The sequence below is a fragment of the Apteryx mantelli genome, chromosome 2, assembly GCF_036417845.1.
Source record: "Apteryx mantelli isolate bAptMan1 chromosome 2, bAptMan1.hap1, whole genome shotgun sequence".
Taxonomy (NCBI): Eukaryota; Metazoa; Chordata; class Aves; order Apterygiformes; family Apterygidae; genus Apteryx; species Apteryx mantelli.
This window is the reverse complement of record NC_089979.1, coordinates 31,951,113-31,970,962: the sequence shown is the minus strand read 5'-3', so window position 1 is coordinate 31,970,962 and position 19,850 is coordinate 31,951,113. Positions and strand designations below refer to the sequence as shown.

The window sequence follows — 19,850 nt, the reverse complement described above, 5'->3', positions numbered from 1 at the left end:
CTGGAATACGTAGGTACATTGAACTGCCCAGTTTCTATAGTAATAATTTCCATACTTACACCTGATTTTAACTTGAGAAATTTTGCTAGTGTAGCCAGATGTATTACTATACTTGAATCCATATTTTACACAAAGTTTTTTTAAAACTCAAAAGCATCTTTAAGAAACTTTTATGATGCTGTTTTGTTCAACAAGAGAAGGTACCAAATACTTGGAAGTTAAGGGGTAGTCCTGTTACAGCTATGAGAGCGCACAAACAGGGGAAACAGTTTATGAATTGAGATAGTATCATTTTATGGACCAACCAGTATAACTGGAAGAAGTGTGGAAGTGACAGTTTTCAAAAAGTAAACAATAGTTGCTTAAGAGTTTTATCAGACCATTTTTCAGAAAGTAGATAGCAACTGTGGAATAAAAGGTATATTACACTGGGGGAAGGCAAGAAGGGGTCATGAGATGGTTCTCTTCTAAGCAAAATAAATAGTTAATAAAATACCAGAGAGGAAGTTAAGATACCATAAAATCAGTGTCACCGGAGTCTATTATTTTGGTATTTAAGGGAGTTCAGAATTTTATATTACAGACTTCTTTTGGAGAGAACTGTAAACCTATCTCTAACTTTTAAGCCTTAAATCAGAGACCTAGACTTCCTCTGTAAAAGAGCATGAGGTGAATTATGTCCTACTAAACCATAAAAGCCAAGAAGCTGAGTAGATAAGAAATATTTACTAATTGTAAAGGCTGGAGAGATAGCTGTGGTTTAATCTGATTCTTCTGACATACATTAGGTTTTTAACTCTTGGACAGAAGGAAAGTTCCTCCCTCGAACTCAAAACAAATAACTGAAAATCCATTTTATAAGCTACAGCTAAGAGAAGTGACTGGTGCTTTACCTGCATAATAAAGCAGTAGTAGAAAAGTGTTACTGGGTTTTTTAGGGTGTCTCCTTTTCAAATGGCAAGAGTAGACCATAGACTTTGCCTCACCTCTGTTGAAAGCAGTGGCAATGTGCAAGAGTATCCATTGCAGAGCTGAAAGTGGGGCTTTGTGAGCAGTTGAGGTCAGCCTGGTGTTCTCTGCACTGAAGTGAATTAGGGAACGCTTCTGCTACCTCAGGGGTGAAAACTGTAGCAGCTATTGACATTCAATGGCTGAGAGCATCTGCATCAGTTAGAACTGTAAAAGAATCTCCAGTCATGCCCAACTAGGACCTCCTTTTCAGGTCCTGTCGCATGAGCTTCTGCAGAAGGTGGTTATCCTAGTTTATCCAGTGATAATTAAAATTGCAGGGAAAACATTTAGTTTCAAGTAGAAACTATCTGCCCTCTTGATATTGAGGATACTAACAAAGCACAACCAAGTCAAATAAGAAAAAAAGAGAAGCTCTGTTCAGACTCTCACAGAGACCTTCCTAGAAGTCACAGAATTCTAGATTGAAGAGTGCTCATCACAAGATATGTTCATTTTCATGTAGAAATGAACGCTAAAAAACCCTTAAATCCAATAGCTTTATTTCAGGTATTAAAACAATACTAACAAATTGCATTTACCAAATAAGTCTTTTAAGATAAATTTTTACAGTTCAATTTGAATACATACCTGTTGTTCTCATGTTCTACAAAACTTCATTAAAAAAAAAACATGGCAGTAACATGTTAGTAATACAGTTAGCTCAAATGTAAATAGCTTTATTCAGCTAAGCTTTTTTAGGTCCTTCATAATCTATTGTGCTGATAGAAGTGCCACTTAAATGGTCATTCTTGTCATAGCAAGTGATAGTCCCAAATCTGGAAGATCTTGCAGGTCAGCAATGTTGTAATAGTAAGGAGAAGTAAAACCATGACAGCTGACTTGCAAGGAAAGGCTAACTTACAGCAGTCTAACAGTCTTTCCAGTCACAGTCAAGAAGTCATCATCAGCCAAGGCACGAAGTGCTTCTTCAAACATTTCTTTAGTGACAGCCTTAAAGAAAAAAGGCGAAAAACTTAAACACAGGCAGAAAAAAAAGAATACAGCTTTTAACACATTTCATACCAGTTTTCTTATCAGATTTTCCAAGTTTCAGTAATTTTTTTCCTGAGTTTTGACATCTGGTCTAGAACCATATAGTTGAGTTAGTTTTTTCTGGTTTCTGCTATGATAGGGATTCAGCAATCTTAACTACCAAATCCATCAGTCTGCAAGCCTATATAAATTATAGCTCATTTATCTGCAGTAGAATTGGCTCTGCAGTCATGTCAACTTCAACTGAACAAGTAAAGTTTCCCTTTCCCTCCATACTGTGATTTGAGGACAAGATTATGTTGATTTGGAAAAACACCACACTTTTAAAGATGAGTATTAAAAAAAAAAAAAAAAAAGCTTTACCATGTCAGACTGTGCTCGAAGATCGTCAAATAGCTGTTGGTATTTTAAAGCTGGTGTTTTGCCCTTTGACTGGATAAGCTTCCTCAAGGCTTGAGCCAGCTCCTCTTTCCGCTTACGAGCTGTTGCGCTCATTCCTTATAGAAAGAAATAATAACGTCTTTCAGAAGTAAGTTATGAAGGACAGATTAAGTTATATTTAAGAGTGACAAAAGCCCAATAGCATTCCACCTTTATCACTTTGAGAATACAAACCTGTAGTGAGAATGGATACATCCACAATTCCTGTCCTTGGATCAGTAGCAGACTGTTTCAGAGCTTCCCGATGGAGGCGTTTTGCTTCTTCCACATCAATTGTTTCAACTTTACCCGAGAATCGTACTTTAGCATGCGCTTCTGCCAGACGGATCAGAGACTCAAGTTGTCGAGGATATGCAGAAACCATTCCCCTGCCACTACCAATTTTCCTCATATCCACATACGCCTGAAAAGGAGAAATTCATTAAATATCTCAGTAAATCATGTTATCTATTATTCATATCATTTTCAGAATCCCCTTCATCCCCCACCTACTATTTCAGCATACAAGCTATTCTGTTAAAAGCAGTTCCAAATACTGTACTTCTGCTCAGATATATATGTATTATTTTCTTTTCCATGAAGGATATGTATATCAGGTATAAATCTTTCCCTGATCCAGCAAGTCATCATAACGAATCAAGTTCTGAATCACTTGAAAGACTTTGGATTAGTTTTACTTAGTTGTGTCTGTACAGGCATGCTTACTTAATTCAGTAGAGTTTTCAGTAGAGTTCAGTGCTCTCTCTTAATGTGGTAAAACCAAACCAGTATACCTGAAAGCAAGCTAAAAGATCAGAGCACAGAATGACTTCTATACTCACCCCTCTTTCCTTTTAAATGCTAGTGTTTTTTAGAAATTTTTTGAAGGGTCTTAAAAATTTCTATATAGATGGGAAGCATACCTTCCAAAAGGTTTTGCCATTTTTGACAGGTCAGTAAAGACTCAGTACATTAACTGCAATTCCTTTACCTCAATAAGGGCTTGGCTTGCTTCTTCACTTAATCTGGGATATACATAAGTACGAGCATACGCAATATAATCCCTCAATACTGCCATATCCATGTATTCCTCCTCCATCTTTTCTTCACTTTGGTAGTACAAAGAAACCAAATGGCGAGCAAGACGTCTGTCATAAGCTTCATCACGTGGATCCAACATTAAGAAGATCAAGTCAAATCTGAACAGGATAAGAATCTAGTATTAGTGGGTATACTTTCTTGCCATGTAGAATAGTTTGTTTTATGGTTTTGATGCAACAGATAGAGGTAGGAATTATTCGACTATTGCTTCTTGTAAGAAGGAGGAGTTGCTATATTAAGCTGAAAAGCTAATTTTCCTGAGGCATTAAAAAAAAAGGGTAATTACTTTGAGAAAGCTATAAAGTCTACAGTTTGGATTTGCTTTCAGCCTGTGGGCTTGAAACTTTGAAGATGAGATACATTCTGTGAAATTGAGTTCCCTTGCTTGACCAAGACTGACAGGCTCTTTATTTGTTTCTTTTAAAAACAAAGTTACTGCTAAAGTTACTGCCCTAAAAGACAACAGCAAATGGGGCATGCATATATAAACACACTTCCAGTTTAATCTGGAAGAAATTGGTTTATAATAATTTTGCAAACTTAATACATAACATTGTAGGGTATCAAGTATGCCCAACTGTAGGTAGAGGTGGACAACACATTTTGGTTTGGTTCAAAACACCCCCTTTAAGGTACTATTTCTCACTGGCAGTGGCTAAACTAATTACGTAGCTCTATGATAAAAGTCATCTAGGAACCCTCAATTCTGCTTTTAATTTGCTCAGAGCTGGCAAAGTTCAACATCTATCCCTTGATGCAGACATTTTTTCCAATATTCTCAGCGAATTCTAAGCCAGTTAGTGTTTTCAGACTATCCAGTGTACCATCAGCATACTTGATATTTCAAGTGAGTATGAAAGTTCCTCACAAGATGCAACTGCAGCACATAGTTTAATTTTTAATATTGGCAGTCACTGAATGTTACTCTAACAGCTATCACATAAAAGGTGAGTGCTGCCATCTCCAGTGGCTGAACTTTACTGAACAGAAACAAGCAGGCTCAGAGCCTCAGATTCTGCTGCCCGCATTGCGAGTTCCCTAGTCATCAGTGTTTCACTTCAGACTTTTATGGGGCTAGAAAAAACACCTTGAGTTTGTGTTCAAGTTATGAACTACTATAAGTTTTAAAACAGCTCTTCTCCAGGAGATGATGAAACAAGAAAAAACATAAAAGTACAAAGAGACCTTATAGATCTCATTGGCTCTTCTGTTTTAGATGGAGACATAAATACTAAAAGACAGTTCTCTGCTCCCATAGAAGCTGTAGGAACATTTAAAACGAATGCTACAAAAGTTTTCCACTAAGCTACAGAGAACACAATTGTCCTGTTCTACCATACTGAGTCATTTTCACAAGAGCAAGTATAACATCTCATAAAAATGAGACATGCAAAAAGTTAATACCTTGATAGCAATGTATGTGGAAGCTGGATGTTTTCAATAGTAGTTTTTTTGGGATTCCATTGTGATTCTATAGGGTTAGCGGCTGCTAAGATAGATGTACGAGCATTCAGTTGGCAGATAATTCCAGCCTGTCAAAATGAAAAAAACAAAACAAAACAAAAAAACCAAAAAACCCCTGCAACTAGTTCTCTTAGAAGGAAGGTTTTTGCAACTGTGTACCACCAAGACTTATTTTTTTAATTCAGCTTATTTTGTTATTCATGAGATCACCAATATATTATTAAATGGGTTCCCCAAAACAAAAACTGTATTGCAAAGCCTTCCAGAGTAATGGAAGAATAAGATCATTTGGAAATACTACAAATGTGTGGGTTGCAGCCCTCTGCACTACGAAATCTATATTTTTATGTAAATGAGTTATGTAATGTAGAATTAATCCACTGGTGACAACAGAAAAAGCATAATGCCTCATTGTTCTGTTAACTTTCTGGTTTCAGTTGCCTAGCTCATACCATGGGTAGTGCAAAGAATATGGAATTAAACAGGCTTACCTTTGCAATGGAGAGAGTCTGTTGTTCCATTACTTCATGTAGTACTGATCTTGTACTTTCATTCATTTTATCAAATTCATCAATGCAGCAAATGCCATTGTCACTAAGTACCAAAGCACCTGTCTGAAGAACTAGCTGCCGTGTTTCTGGATCCTTCATCACATACGCAGTAAGACCAACTGCACTTGAGCCTTTTCCAGATGTATATTGGCCTCTAGGAACAAGGTTATACACATACTGGAGCAGCTGTGATTTACTGGTACCAGGATCACCGCACAGAAGAATGTTGATCTCAGCTCGAAAGTTGCCTCTTCCTGTGTGACTGAAATCCTTTCTTGATCCCCCGAAAAGCTGAAGCAGAATACCCTATAAAAATATTCTCATTAAAAATCTAAAAATCAACTCTTCTATAGTCAGAGCCAATCTAACTGTTGAACTAAAACATCTAATGACCTGAAACACTGTTAACACAATTTGGACATGAGAGAACATTTGAAACTGTTTTCTGAAACTTTAAAAGGGTTCTTTATTTATAGATGTATTTAATTTCAGTTAATTTCAAACATATAGTGCTAGGGTCCCACAAACTCAGCTTTCAAGGTTTGAAAAGAATCTAACCCCAAACTTATTCCAAAAGTTTGTAATCAGAATTTAGATAGCCAATTCTGCTGACAATAGGAGGGCTAGAATAGAATACTGTTTTCCATGAGGCTGCATTTAATCTAGGGCTGAGGTATTATTACTTCTTTCAGATCATTAAAAAGAATGTCATTCATATTTGCTTTTTACTCAAGACAACAGGAGAAAAGAGTCATCATTTTTGATTTTCAGATGAACTGCTTTTCTGTGTTTGCAGAATGGTTATATATAAATGCCTTCTTTACTTGCCCATAAAGATCAAGAGTTTAAGGTTTTATTTGACTGGAATTTACCAAAACTTTGTTCTTTATACTACCTGAAGAAAGTGTAAAATTGCAGTGTTAAAGAAATACAAGGAACTAACTTTCACTATTTTGAAAGTAGTGAAATTATTAGTATAAATCATATGCTTGTGACATTATCAGTGAACTAGAATTATCAGGACTTTTTTTTGTTGTTTTGGGGGCTTTTTTTTATTTTTTTTATTTATTTACTCCTTCACCACATTTTTTTAATATTAGTTTTCTCTAGCAGTGCACAGCTAGAAAGTCTGACAAGGAGTAAGTCAATTATAAATACTCGGCTGCTAGAGATAAAAAGGAAAAAAATGGAGGAAAGACTGTACACTATTCCATGCAAGGGTTCTGTGGGTTTTTACAGCAGAGAAGCTTGCGAAGTGCAGTGAGCTATTTGTATCACTTGTGTTCTCATTCACTTAGCACAACCTACCAAGGTTAATAAAACCTGTTTGTTAGATTCAAGAAGCATGACCTGCCCCCATTATATTTTCCTCAAGGTCCCCAATACAGAATATTGATGCTCCAATCCACATGGGTTTCAAACACTTCCGAGTATTAAAAATAGGTATTTTGGCAATTGCTGTGAACAAATTTTGGTCTGAATCTGAAAAGCCTCTGATGAAGGGCCCTTAGCTTTCCTCAACTCCACCTCCAACACCTGATGTGCCACATTAGCATGGTGAGATGACAACAACACACAAATGAAAGACTGTATTCCTGCTGAAATGGAAAATGTGGTGGTTTAGAATGAAATGGCTAGCCATTTCAGCAACCAGTGAACTATGTTAATGTACAAGTTTGTGAGGAAAAACAAATGAAGCAATATATTTAAAGAGGATTGTTACAGTGTCTGACATTACCTTGAGATGCACTATCAACTGTAGTTTGTGCAGTGATAAAGTTGAACATTTTATTAGAAAATGTCAGTTTTTGGATAAATCTAAGCAGTTGTTTTGACATCCCATAAATTAGGGTCAACCAAATGCCATTTTTAAAGCTACTGCTCTTTTGCAAATACCTTTTAATCAGCAATCATTTCCAAAGTTACAGCTACTTGTTCTTCACTGATCAAACTGATTACAGCCTGAACATTCAGGAAATTGCAAGAGGAATCTCACAATTAAGTTTTGCCAGTTCTGCTGCTTTACTAACTTTTCTACATCTTCCCTCTAATTAACACTCCTAAACACCATGAAAATAATTATGATACACTTATAAGCAACTTTGTCCTGACAGGACCACTTTAAGACTGCTCAGGCATGCACCAGGCTTTAAGAAAAATTAGGAATCACGTCAGCTTAAAAAAAAAAAAAAAAAAACTCCTTGCAACTTTGAGTTTTCCAAGACTCACGAAATTCACATCTATAGCAAATGTTCATAATTACAAATGTACTTGCACATAAGTGTGACTTACAATAAAAATACAGAATTTCATTTACCTTTTTGATATCTTCATGCTCATAGATACTTGGTGCCAATGCTGAAGAAAGTCTTTCATATATATCTGGTTTTCTAGAAAGCTCTTTTAGCATTTCCACACGTTCCTCTGCAAACATTTTTTGCTCTGTTTCCTCATCAACACCATGCAGGCGTTTTGCATCAGTTTTGCGATAGTGTATGACATCAATGTGGGTCTTATAGACAGATTTTACATTGCTGACCCTTGAATTAACTCGAATTGGGACTGCCCTGTAGATACCTAAATACAATTTTGAATCACAGTATTAGATGAAGTAAGAAAACATGATGCAAAAAACATGATAATCCCCAAACCCCAAGTTTTTACATTTTCCCTTGCAAAATAAAGTCTTTCAAGACAGCCTAAATACTTCAATGAGTTTATTCCCCAGGACCAGGAAGTCAATGGAACGTATTTAAGTCACCTAGACCATATTTTTGCAGGTATGCATACATTTAGCATTTTTATTACAAATGCTCTGAGCAAGTGAAATGCTTAGGCTTTTTTTTTTTTTTTGAAAATGGAGGCTTGAAGATGCTTTTGATACTGTCTTATAATGTCTAAAAATAGCATTTTCCCCCTTTTTGATAAATGGGGAGTTTGATAGGCCTCTAAACTGTCCAGAAGCTAAGTATTAACTGCTAGTACTACAGCAGTTGTTTTAAAGCAATAAATGGTTTATCTACTAATAAAATGCAGTTGTAACTCACAGTATCACAAGTCTTATTATTTTGTATTACTGCTCTATTGACAGATCCCCCTGAACTTTCTCTCCTCCAGGCTAAAGAGTCCCAGCTCTCTCAACCTTTCCTTATATGACAGATGCTCCAAGCCCTTTATCTTGTATATCACCTTCATGGCTCTTTCCTGGGTTTGCTCCAGTAAGTCCATGTCTTTCTTGTACTGGGGAGCCCAGATCTGGACACAGCACTCTAGATGTGGCCTCACCAGAGCTGAATAGAAGGGAAAGATCACCTCCCTGACCTGCTGGCAACACTCTTCCTAACGCAGCCCAAGAAGCTGCCTTGACCTTCTTGGCTGCAAGGGCACATTGTTGGGTCTTGGTCAACTTGTTGTCCACCAGGACCCCCAGGTCCTTTTCTGCAAAGCCACTCTCCAGCTGGTCAGTCCCCAGCCTCTACTGGTGAATGGGGTTATTCCTTCCCAGGTGCAGGACTTTGCACTTCCCTTTGTTAACTTCGTAAGACTCCTGTCAACCCACTTCTCTAGCCTGTCCAGATCCCTCTGAATAGCAGCACAACCATCTGGTCTATCAAACACTCCTCCCAGTTTTGGATCATCTACAAACTTACTGAGAGTGCGGTCTGTCATCATCCAGGTCATTAATTAGTGACTGGCTTGAGCTGGATTTTGTGCTACTGACCACTACCCCCTGAGCCCAGCAGTTTAGCCAGTTTTCAGTTCACCTCACTGTCTACTGTCTGTACACTGAAGTCTGTACACTTCATCAGTTTGTCAATAAGGATGTTACAGAAGACTGTATCAAAAGCCTTACTAAAGTCAAGATAAACAACACTCCCTGCTCTACCGTCATTCACAGAGCCAATCATCTCACATAGAAGACTAAAAAGTTGGCAGAGCATGACTTCTGCTTTATAAATCCACGCGGACTACTCCGTTGCCTTCTGTCCTTCGCATGTTTGGAAATTGTTTCCAGGATTATTTGCTTCATCACCTTCCCCAGGGGATCAAGGTGTGAGATTGACCAGCCTGTAGTCCCAGATTCTCCTTATTGCTCTTCTTGAGGATCGGGACAACATTTGCTTTCTTTCACTCCTCAGAAGCCTCCCCCATTTGCTGTTATCTATCAAAAATTAATCCGGAGTGGCCTTGCAATGACATCAGCCAGCTCCCTCAGCACTCATGGTGCATCCCATCAGGGCCAATTAAGTGCACTCTCACTCATTGCAGTACACTCATGCGGATTTATCTACTTGCAGGACCACGTTATAGTCAGCATATCTGAGGTGACCCATAAAAATAAATAAATAAACCACTATCTCTCCAAGTTGCCTCCCATCCATCCTGGGGTTCCCTTTGCTGATTTGGTTTTGAGTATATTCATATAAACATCTCAAATGCACAACTGAAGATTGAAGATGGCATGTTATGGCTAGTGAAACAAATACCTAGAAAGAAGGAAGGCTCTCATGTAATGATTTTGTGTAGCTGATATGAAATTACAAACAAGCAGATGTAGGTAATATTATACAAGTTAGATTGTATTTCCATTTCAGACTTAAGAGGTTGTTGGTTACATATTACTCACCCTAACTATGGATGTGTTCAGTTATCAGATAAACATAGTGATACATTAAGCCATTAAAATTCAGTGAAAAAGGAGAATGCAAATACTCAAGTTAAACTAAATTTTACCTGTAACATTAACTCTATCGCCTGGTTGAACTTTATCAACAAGGTCATTGTGAGCAAACAGGGCGACAGTATGAGGGGTCTGTCCAGCTGGCATATCTTCAGGAGACTCCTGCAGTTTGATCTAACAAAAACACTGAGGATTAATTTCAAACAAGCAAAACTTTTCTACAAAAAATAAAACAGAGTCTCACAGCTCATTTGCAGAGTCAAAATTGTTTCATTTCAAGCACTACCAAGATGCAACATACCATCTGTTTATCAGAAAACATGGATCGATTGTGAATCAGTGCCATACTGTGCGTTGTGTTACAGTTCTTGCATACTGATGGTTCAGCAATCCTGCCACGATCGATTTCTACTCTTGTGGTGAAAGCGCAGACCTGGCACTTAAAGAATGCTTCTTGCATCTCGGGAATTAACTGGGAGCTTCTGATTACCATACCACTGATGGTGATAAGTTGATCAATATCTACAAAATACAGATAACCATGTCATCGCATCATGATTTTAAAATAACCTTCCAAATTCCATGTTAAGTTAATTTTTAGGGGGGGAAGTAGACATTCACAGTTAGGTACTAGGTATTTTATCCAAGACAAAAAAAAAATATATATATATATATATATTAAAAAAACAGCATAGTATAGGCATTCTAATTTGCATAAATACAAAAGAAAGAATCCTTTGCACTTGCAGAATTAAGAACATCAGTTCTTAACATCAGTCTGTCCTTTAAGGATAAATTATTCTGCATCTTTTTTTCCTCTAGAGGAAAAATTGGTCTTCTTCCAAAACAGACCATTGATGTGAACCAAAGGACATCAGTCTAGATGGACCTAAGTCTAGTTTTGTACAATTGTTTATATAATTCTATGTTAACATTCAGTAAGTTTATATAAATCCTTACAGTAGTTTTCTGACACGATAATCAAAAGTTTACCTTCAGGGTTTAGACTTCTCATATTCCTAGTCTTCAGTGCATTATATGGCCTTACTTGAATTTGATGTTCTAATATCGAATCCGGGTAACGATCAAAAAAGATCTCATTGGCAGCCATGTCAAACGTAGGAATAACTTCCTGTATAAAATAATCAGGAACAGTTAAGTTTAGAAGTAAAAATGCTTTGTGCAAAAATATTTCATTCTGTGATTTTATGTGCTGCTGAACAGCCCAGAATGACTAAAGTTATGCCAGGTAAGCATTCCCCTACCTAGCAAGAAACTAAATATTTAGATCAAATTTATTGATTTAAGCATTGCAAAGAAAAAAAAAATGGCACAAGATTCTGGACACAGCCTCTGCGTCCTACATACACTGCAGTTTACCAGCTAACTACTTATGTGGTATCTGTGATCAAGTTCTAAATATTACAAAATAAAACATTTTATATTACAGAAAACAAAGAAGCCACAGAGATTATACTGAACATACAAAACATCCAATGCATTTAAATAAAAACATTAAAAGACAGAAATATGAAAGAGCCTCTTAAAGACCAGAAAACAAATGCATTACTTCACCTGAGGATAGCAGATCAGTTGCCTGTAAAGATTTTCATCAAATGACCTTAGATGGTCACAATTTACATTCAGAAATGGTTCCCCAACCATATTAATCTGCAAAATATATGAGAAAAAATCTTTAGTTCAATAGCATATAAAAAAAGGAAAAAAAGAAAGAAAAAAATATTTAGTTGTGTTACAAGTACCTCTTCAAGTCGTTGCATATAGCGTGGCTCATTAAGATCCAAGCCAATGTCTTCATCCTCTTTAGCTACTGGGTCAATGAAACGCTGAAGAAATCTCTGGATGTTGAAGATGAGAGAGAAACAGAAGAGAAGGGTGAATCAAATTTAGTAGTACACACACACTTTGTACCAGAGTCAACATCCAGTATTTAAGATAAAAACTAGCTTTTCTAGTTTAAAAGTCTTTTTTTTTTTTAAACTTACCTGAAACTTTTCTTTACATGAAGTTACATTAACATCTGTTCCCCAAATAACAAGCTTTTGTCCAAGAGATTGATCGCTTGCCACTACATCCTCAGCTGGCTGTACGGAAACAAGTTAAGCACACACAAAAATGGATAGTTGTTCTGAAAAGAAGTTGTCAAAGATAAGATTGAGTCATCTACCTTCTACCTACCCCATCTGAGTGTAAATCAACTTGTCTGGCTTTGCAGGCAGACCCAAGATCAGGCCTCTGCCTAACTGGAGTTCCTCGTACACCACTTCGTGGAGTACCTTCAACCCTGGAGCTGGGTGTCCCGTAAGTTAGAGGTGAACTGATGTCAAAGTCGAGAGGAATAGCTATGAAGAAAACATTTAATTATGCTTATCAAGCCATTTTACTTTTAGGTCAGACTAAAGATAAAAGTGCATGGCCTGTACTTGTCATTCTTGCAACTCTACTGTCATAAAATGAATAGCATCAATCTGTATAAATTCTAGTTTATTACTACAGGAAAAACAAAGATGTAGCTAGTCTACCTAAAGCTTTTCTTTGCATTGACATGTTCCCAAAGCTGACAAGTTTTAGTTAAGCTTTATTTAGTTAAGCTAATATAAGCTTGTATATTAGTGTTTAACCATGGAGTCAAAATGTAGTATTTTTCAGTTAAATACACTTTTCAGTGTATTTTTGAGCAGTAAAATAAATGGCAACAATTAATGGGCCACTACCAACTACTGCAATTAAAAACAACCCTACTTATAAAAGCAAGAAATGCTTTTTAGAATTAACACGGCAATCAACTCTGATCCTTTCTGTATAAATAGTTCTGGCTTACTGAATTATTTTATTCCTCATAGAAATACATAAAAACATAATAAGGAATAGTCACATGTATTTCCTTAGTAGTTTGAAACTACAAAAGCAGATAAATTATGATAATGTTTCCCCTAAGATACGCTGACTATGTTCCTGTACTATTCATTGCGCCAGACTTGACTGAGGAACTGAGAAAAAGCTAACTTTTTTCAGCCTGATCAGTTCTCCAGGCCGACTTGCTGCATAACAGCACACGCAGCTGGGTATATCGTATACCACAGCAATCAGCACAGGCCTGAGCAGAGTGGCAGGGTCTGCTTAAACCGTCACCCCGAACCAGCCACGCTGCCGAACAGGGAGCCGCGGCCCGAGCCCACCTGAGTGGCGGAACTGCGGAGGGCTGGAGAACAGCGCGTCCTGGGCGGCCGGGCTTCGCGCGTCGGCGGCTGGCGAGGTCGGCAGGGGCTGCAGGTCGCCGGTGGAGGTGGAGTCATCTGTTCGCCGCCTCTGCGAAGGAGGGGAGCGGGCGTCCTCCGCGCGCGCTGCGGGACACGGGCAGGTGCTGAGAGCGCCGCCGCCCGCCGCGGAGCAGGAACGAGCGCGCGGGGGCCCGGGAGCACCGCGAGGGCGGCGCCGCGCTCCCCGAGCGCTGCGAGACGCGGGGAGGCCCCGAGGGGGCGAGGCGAGGCCCCGAGGCCCAGCCGACACCGGCGGGACCGGCTGCCCCACCCCCCAGCGCCGCCTGCGGCCCCCCCCGCCGTCCCCCCAAGGCACTTACGGGTCGGGGGGTTGCTGCCCCGCCCGCGCTTGCCGCGGCGGCGGCTGGGCGTAGAGGCAGGCGACGACATGGCGCTGCTCTGGCTCCCGCGGCGATCCTACCTGCGGGGGAGGCACAAGGTGCGGGTCGCGCCGGCTCCAGCCGCGCCCGCTCAGCAGAGCGGAACGGAGCGGAGCGGAGCGGGGGGAACCGCTGGGAGGAGACGGGGACCCCCGCGAGGGCCCGGCGCCCCCACGCACCTCGGCGGCCCCGTAGCAGCCCCAGCGACCCGGGGAAACTCCGCGCCAGGCCGGTCACGTGCTCGAGCTCTCGCGGGCTTTCTGACCAATGGGTGCGCGCGACTCCAGCGGGAGCGCCCCACTAAGGCACGGAAGGGGGGGGTGAGGAACGGAGAAGGAAAGGAGGAAGACAGCGACTGCTCCAGGCCCCTGAAATAAAGGTCACTCCCAACTCGAGCTGTGCCAATAGGGTCAGAACTATACTACGGGCTCCTCGCTGCCCCAAGAGACAGGGGCCGCCCTAAGCAACGTTGCGTTACCCCCACCCAGCCGAGAGTGGAACCGCCCGCACTCGACCAAATTTCGCGGCAAAACTAATCCTGTGGTGCGCAGGGAGGCGTCGGGAGGTTGGAACAGCCCATTCTCCGCGGAGGGGAGGGGCAGGAGCGTTTACAAGCCGCGGTGTGTGCGCGTACCGAGCCCGCCCTACAGCGAGAGGCACAAGAATTCCTCCAAAGCCTCCTCCGCGCTGGCGCCCGCCCGCCGGCCCTGCCTGTGAACGCGGCGCTCCCCTCCACTTTGTATGGTCCAGCCCAGCGCCGCCCCGCTTGCTGTTCTGCTCCCTGCCGCCGGCTGTGCGCATGGCACCCGGCGGGGGGGGGGGCTCCGCGGCTCCTTCCGCCTCCTCCGCATCGCCGGATCCCTACCGCGGCGGCCCGGTAGCGGCATGGCGAGGGCTGTCCTGGTGGGCGCGGGCGGCGTCCAGGACGGGCTGTACCAGCTGCACCGCTCCCTGCAGCACAGCGATGCCGCCGCGGCGGCTCTGCACGGCTACAGCCTGCTGCGCAGCGTGGGAGAAGCGTGCCTCACCAGCGCGGCCGACGGCACGCAGGGTGGGCGGGCGGGCGGCCATGCGAGGGGCCGTTGCGAGGGCCCGGGGCGGGGGGAAGGGAGGGTCTCGCGGCGAGGCTGGGAGCAGCCCGCGCCCTGCTCTCTGTCTTTAAAGAAACTGCTGCGCCTGGGCAGGGCCGATTAGCGGCAGGGGCTGCGCTCGCCCTGCCGGGGGAGGGGCTGCGGGTGATGCGAGGCCGGCAGCCGCTGAGCTCCGCGCTCCTCTGGCCCGTGGGACCTCGCCGCCCGGAGCGTGGAAGAAGATACGACTCGTGGCCAGATAACTGTTCATTTTGCCACGTAAAAGTGCAGGTTGCTTTTCTTACCCTGCGGGTTGTTTCTGCACTGGCAGTTTTATACGTTATCTTAATAAAATACTTACTAAAGATTGCTCTTGACAGTTGCTGGTGTGACCTAAAATGTTGATTTTGAGATGGGCTCTTACCCCAAATAGCCATTTGTCTTCTTCAAAATACTTCTGCCCATGCCCTTTGTTACAAATCCGGAGTGCTTTTGTCACAAGTCTGCCCTCAGGCTGGCTGCCTGCCACCAGGTTTAAACAGAAGTCCCAAATGTAAAGCTCAGAAACTACACGTAGTGGTGAACAAGCAGAATGTGGGATACAGTTCTGAATCTGCAGTTATGTTAAAAAAACCCTCTCTTTCTTGGGACTGTCTGTGTAAAGATTGCAAAATTAAAATTCTTATTTTTTGGTGAAAAAAGTCAGTTCAATCTAAGTTGTTCAAGCATTCTTTTAAAAGCTGACAGATGGAGCAGTGTTCAGTGTTAGGTGCTCAGAAAGGAAGGATGTCAAGGCTGACTGACTGTTTGCTTTACCTGCAGCACTGCATATATCCTTGGTGTTTTCTCAAGAGTATGGATTGCTTGTGTTTATCCACAAATCACTCAGCGTTGAGGAAGTAAGTTGATAATTTTTAAAGAAACGTTGATAGTTCTGTATGAAGAGCATGTTATGTTGTACACATTAAAACTAACTAAAAAAAATTATTATTTTTTTTACTTTCCAGTTTCGCGATTGCAGAGAAGAAGCGCTGAAGTTTCTTTGTCTCTTTCTGGAAAAGATTGGGGAGAAAGTTCATCCTTATGCCTGCAATGTTAAGGTGGGTAAAGCAAAATTATTACTTAAGCATTTTCTTCAAATGCAATTTTGCTGAGTCTCAAACTGTAATGTAACAGGTTCATATCTATCCTTCACCCCCTCTTTGTTGTATACATTTGTAATTTCTTGTCAATGCTGAAATGAACAACTTGATTGATATAATGAATACAGCAGAGAAGTGAGGAATTGTTTCTTCAACTGTATAGTTAATTTTTGGTATTTCTCTTTAACAGGAGATAATAGTTACCAGTTGTTTTAATAATTCATACAGATTAAATTCATAGTTTAAGTGTAATATTTTACCTCCTCTGCTTCTTTTGGTGATGTTTAATTTTAAATATTGATTTTAAAATTTTTTTCCTGCAAAGTTGTTACTCTTGCATTCTGTACAGAGATCAGTAGAAATTGCAATACTTATAAAAATGAGGTTTCTTGAGTCTAGATTGCTGAATAATATGACTTTGCCTGGAAATGCTTGGCCATACCACTGTACTTTCTGTGCACTGTACTTGTTACCAAGCTAATAGCTACTTGTTTTAAGGAACAATAATCTAGAGGCAGAAAATTTACTATGTGGATCCTCTGTTCTAGAAACTACACTTCCTTTGTCTGAGCCTTGGTTTCTTGTCAGACACTGCTGCAATGTTGTCTGTGATACCACTTTCAGGACTGAATATTTTTATTGTTTTAGTCTTTTTAAATGTCTTAAACTTGTTAGGAACAGGTACTTTAAAGAAGAGGGTAAATACATTGTTATCTTTTAATTTCCTTCTGTATTTGCGATTATTATGATCTCTTTCTTATTTTCTATCTAGCAAACTTGTATTAGTGTTTATACAAAAGAGAGGGCAGCAAAATGTAAAATACCAGCTGTGGAACTTCTGATTAAGGTAAAATGCATTTTATAATTCTCCCTTGTTTCTAAAAAATAAAAAAAAAGGCAGAAATCTATTATATTACTATGTGCTATATCATACAAAAAATCCAAAGTAACAAGGGAATATTAATGGCCTAATATTTTAAATGTTAATAAAAGATTTGTCTTAACAACAGATTGTCTTTGATGTTCCTCCAGCAGGTTACTTAGCTATGAATATGTCATCCCTAAATCTGGTATAGTAAGACACAATTGATCGTTTTGGGGTCAGTCACCAATCTTCTCTTTCTCAGTTTATTATGGTTCTTTATTAGGAAATTTTCCCCTCAATTGTATTTTTACTCAAAAATATTATGTAATTACTTATAACATATTAGAGGCAGTATGTGAAAGGTGTGGAGAAGGTTTGGGGTTTTTTTTAGAAATTTTATTATTGTGTGAGGCTAATTTCATAATATACTTTCTTAGGATGCGTTAGACTCTTGTTTTGCAAATGCTTTGCACCTGCTTAGTTTTGTTTATGTGAAACAAAACTTCCTTCTGAGTTATTCTGAGTCAGTTCTGTGATTTGGATTGGCTTTACAGCTGCAGGGAGAGAAATACAATATGAGAAAGGCTACTGCAGCCATTACTAAGCCTGTTTTCTCATCTATTTGAGTTTTTATATATAAAAATAAATATACAGGAAGGTAGCTTGTTGTTAGTGCAGATTTCATGTCAATACTCTTTCTTGGACCAGCCATCACCAAACATATTTCACTGAATAGCATATTTAAGCTGAAGTTATGTACATGAACTGCATTTTTATTTAGACTGAACAGGATTGTGATGCTGATATTAACAAGTTTCCTGAATTGTCATTGTTTTTTATTTATTTAGTTGCTCCAAAATTTACGACGTTCCTGTCTGATGGAAGAAATGAAAGTTGGAGAGATCTTTAATAAATTCTATGGGGAGCTTGCTACAAGAAGTAAAATTTCTGATACAGGTAGGTTTTAGTTTTTCTATCAATGTCCTTTGTTGTATTTACTCTTCATTTTTGTTGTATTATCTCTCACAGAAATGTGTAATTGTTGCTGCTGTGACAAGTGTGTTCAGAAATGGTAGCTGTCATATTTTAGAATTAGTAAAATTTGTTGAGGTCTTCTGATAATGATATGTAGTGTTGTTTTTTTTTTTCATAGCAGACCTGTAAGTGTTTATGTGGGAGAAAATATATAGTTGAATTTAGTGGTTGGTATGGTTAGTATGGTTGGTCCATATGAAATTTTACCATTGGTCTGATTTCAGATTCTTCACATAAAAGTGTGTTTATATCTCTGTTCTGTTATTATTAGTCCCTGAATGCCTAAATCCTGACAGTAATTCTAGCCCTCTTGGTATTAACTAACCTAACTTTGTTAGGTTCTTAGACTTCTGAATTCAGTGCTAATGTGGTGTAGCTGAACTTTCAAGGTTACTCCTATACCCGTTATATAACTATATAGACATATACTCCTATAGCTCGGAGCCTTAAAAGTAGTCCTAGTCCCTAGGGTGGGTGCCCCTGTCAAAAGCAGAGTAAATTCTAGGCAAGTAATTCCTGTCAAAGCTCAGGTAATCCCTAGCTCAATTGCTAAAATTCTTAGTAGTCTTATTCCAACTCTAGTCAGTTTTTTCTTCAGAGCTGCTGTTTCAGTGTGATAGTTTCTGCACTGGTCAACCCTGATCTGAGCTCATCAGTTCCTGGCTGTTCTAGTTATATTATTTATAATATTAGGCATATTCATAGGAGCTCTATTGTGATGGTCTTGCCTAATTCCAGTTATATCATAGCTTGACAGATCTAGCCCTTACAAAACCTGATGTGCCTACCTGTTTGTCTGAACTGAAGGCTAGCAACTTCTGCTAGCTGTTGGCTTTAACTTTGATGGTACTTACAAGACCCAGCATAACCCCAGGGCCAGCAGCAAACTTGGATTAGTGGTAAATGTTTCTCTGGTGATACAGCTTTTATTAATATATTTTCTAAACCCCATTTAAAAAGAGTAAATGTATTTCATTTATTGATGCGAGATGAGGTGCCTCTCACATCATAGTATGTAGTTATAAGTACATCATAAAGAGCTGTCTTTCTTACATGATAGTCACCAATTAAAATCCTCAGGGATGATTTTCTCATGGTTGCAAGTTGTATAGGAATTGCAATGGAAATGTCAAAGTAATGATTTTAGTAATTAATGTTTAATAATATCAAATTGTTTTCCAGTTTTGGAGAAGATATATGAGCTTTTGGGAGTTTTGGGAGAGGTCCAGCCTAGTGACATGATTAACAACTCTGAAAAGCTATTCCGAGCTTATTTGGGAGAACTTAAGACACAGGTACGATTGGAGTTTCTTTTCCAACTCCTACGTTGCTTTGGTTTTTTTCCCTCGATGTGTGTAGTGCTGTATGTTAGAAGACTATTGCAACTAGTGCAATTTATAGAGGTTTAACTGGACAATCATAAAAGTTTCCTTAATGACTGTTAAGGTTTGTGTTCTCTGATTCTAGTAGAGAAGTTGTCAAAGTAAAAATTTAAGGCCATCAATGACAGCAAATTAACGTGAGAAAAGATAAATAACACACGATGTTTACTGCAGGCCAAGCAAAGTTATATTGCCTTTCACTGGTAATTTCTGATTTGGGCTCTGCTAGCTGCAAAACGCTTTTGCACTTCAACACAGCTCTGCCTAACTTTACTTTCCTATATTCTGTGTTTTTTAAGAGGTTAGTGTGTGCTGTCTAAGTTTTGCTATGATTAGTTGTGAGGGAGCATGTTTTATGCTGGTCAACAGAATTCTCATACTTTTGTAGTTAGAAACTTTCCCAAATTATACGAAGTCTCTGAGCAGTACATGTTTCTGTAGACTTAAGTTCATAGAAGTGGGTGGTACTGAGGG

At 39.8% G+C, this 19,850-nt stretch overlaps 2 protein-coding genes across 2 annotated transcripts in view; one reads left to right on the top strand and one right to left on the bottom strand.

Moving 5' to 3' along the window:
• Window positions 1–1,494: 1,494 nt before the first annotated feature.
• On the bottom strand, window positions 1,495–14,128 carry MCM4 (minichromosome maintenance complex component 4). Its single transcript, XM_067290443.1, has 17 exons — window positions 14,062–14,128; window positions 13,823–13,923; window positions 13,422–13,586; window positions 12,421–12,584; window positions 12,228–12,326; window positions 11,985–12,080; window positions 11,797–11,892; window positions 11,215–11,353; window positions 10,523–10,743; window positions 10,275–10,395; window positions 7,858–8,117; window positions 5,481–5,846; window positions 4,930–5,057; window positions 3,416–3,623; window positions 2,620–2,848; window positions 2,368–2,501; window positions 1,495–1,962 (listed from the first exon to the last, which is right to left on the bottom strand). The coding sequence occupies exons 2-17, from the start codon at window positions 13,890–13,892 to the stop codon at window positions 1,870–1,872; spliced, it is 2,589 nt and encodes an 862-aa protein (XP_067146544.1). The 5' UTR covers window positions 13,893–13,923; window positions 14,062–14,128; the 3' UTR covers window positions 1,495–1,869.
• A 459-nt stretch (window positions 14,129–14,587) lies between these two features.
• The window catches only part of PRKDC (protein kinase, DNA-activated, catalytic subunit), an 88,480-nt gene continuing 83,217 nt past the window's right edge, over window positions 14,588–19,850 (top strand). Inside the window, exons 1-6 of the mRNA XM_067290444.1 lie at window positions 14,588–14,933; window positions 15,775–15,851; window positions 15,960–16,052; window positions 16,867–16,941; window positions 17,808–17,916; window positions 19,177–19,289. Of these exons, the coding sequence (XP_067146545.1) occupies window positions 14,624–14,933; window positions 15,775–15,851; window positions 15,960–16,052; window positions 16,867–16,941; window positions 17,808–17,916; window positions 19,177–19,289 (777 nt within the window). The 5' untranslated portion in view covers window positions 14,588–14,623. The remainder of the gene's footprint in view (window positions 14,934–15,774; window positions 15,852–15,959; window positions 16,053–16,866; window positions 16,942–17,807; window positions 17,917–19,176; window positions 19,290–19,850) is intronic.